Source organism: Antrostomus carolinensis, unplaced genomic scaffold (assembly GCF_000700745.2).
Source record: "Antrostomus carolinensis isolate BGI_N321 unplaced genomic scaffold, ASM70074v2 scaffold28521, whole genome shotgun sequence".
Classification (NCBI taxonomy): Eukaryota; Metazoa; Chordata; class Aves; order Caprimulgiformes; family Caprimulgidae; genus Antrostomus; species Antrostomus carolinensis.
Genome location: NW_010296703.1, coordinates 7,347 through 8,388, shown reverse-complemented (window position 1 = coordinate 8,388; position 1,042 = coordinate 7,347). Strand labels below are relative to the sequence as shown.

The following is a 1,042-nucleotide window of genomic DNA, read 5'->3' as shown; positions in this document are numbered from 1 at the left end:
TGGGACTGGATGAGCTTTAAGGTCCCTTCCAACCCAAACCATTCTATGATTCTATGAATGAAATGGAAAAAGCAAGGACAGGTAGGAAATGAGAGAGGAGGCACTGGTAATTGCAAGTGATGATAGCAGCAGTGGTAGATAATCACTTGTTCTAGACCCCACTCCTGACACACACTGACAGCACTTTTGTCTCCCAGCTGCCATGCAACAAATGCTGGCTGAGAGCTACAAGAACAAGCTCATCCAAATGACCTACGAGTCTCGTCGGCAAGACCTTGTCAACCAGGCCTGCTCCAGGTACGGTGGGAGATGTCTGGGGGTCAACCTAAAGTCCCTTTCCTCCCAGCAGTCCCGGGTGTAAATCCCCTGTGTACACCCAGTGACTCCTGTGTAGGCAGGACAGCTGTGACAACCAGTGACAATGCAATTGAAAGAAACTCTCCAATTCGATTAAATGAACCACCTTCTAACCACAAAAATATGCACATTAATGGATATTAATGGGATTATACTTGGGATTAATCATACTTGGGATGAACTATCACTTTTTTTACACCGTTTATTTTACATTATACATTCTGCTAAACGTGGAGGATGAAATGAGGCTGGTCTTCTTCCTGTTTCATTAGCTAGCTCAGTGCCAAACCCTAGCACAGAACTCCTCTCCTCACCTCCCAAAGTTGTCTTGAGGATGCTGTTTGTATGTACAGAGGACTTGTTGCGTTGTCCTAGGGACAGGGAGCATTCTGGCTCTCTGTATTTACAAGAAGGTGAGAAATTTTAATCTGGCAACATTTGGCACTGAACAGAAACAACTTTGTGTGCCCTGTGACTTGCTCAATTGTTGAGGGTAGTGGATAGAAATGGTCCTGCCTGCAAGTGAAGGGAATATATGGCCGTGTTGTTTGCATCTCCTTCATGAGCACACCCTTCCAGTGCAGAATATGGAGGTGCAAATTCATCCCCTGAGCACTTGCTGGGGCAGCAGCCACCTCTGCTTGGACTTTGAGCTGTGCACATGCTGGCAGTGGTGCTTCTGCTC

The 1,042-nt window shown here is 46.4% G+C and overlaps 1 protein-coding gene across 1 annotated transcript in view; it reads left to right on the top strand.

The window, feature by feature from the left end:
- Positions 1 to 1,042, top strand: part of LRSAM1 (leucine rich repeat and sterile alpha motif containing 1) — a gene marked incomplete at both ends in the record, with an annotated part of 20,892 nt that overhangs the window by 12,766 nt on the left and 7,084 nt on the right. The window contains 1 exon segment of the mRNA XM_010178375.1: positions 198 to 297. Within this exon segment, the coding sequence (XP_010176677.1) occupies positions 198 to 297 (100 nt within the window).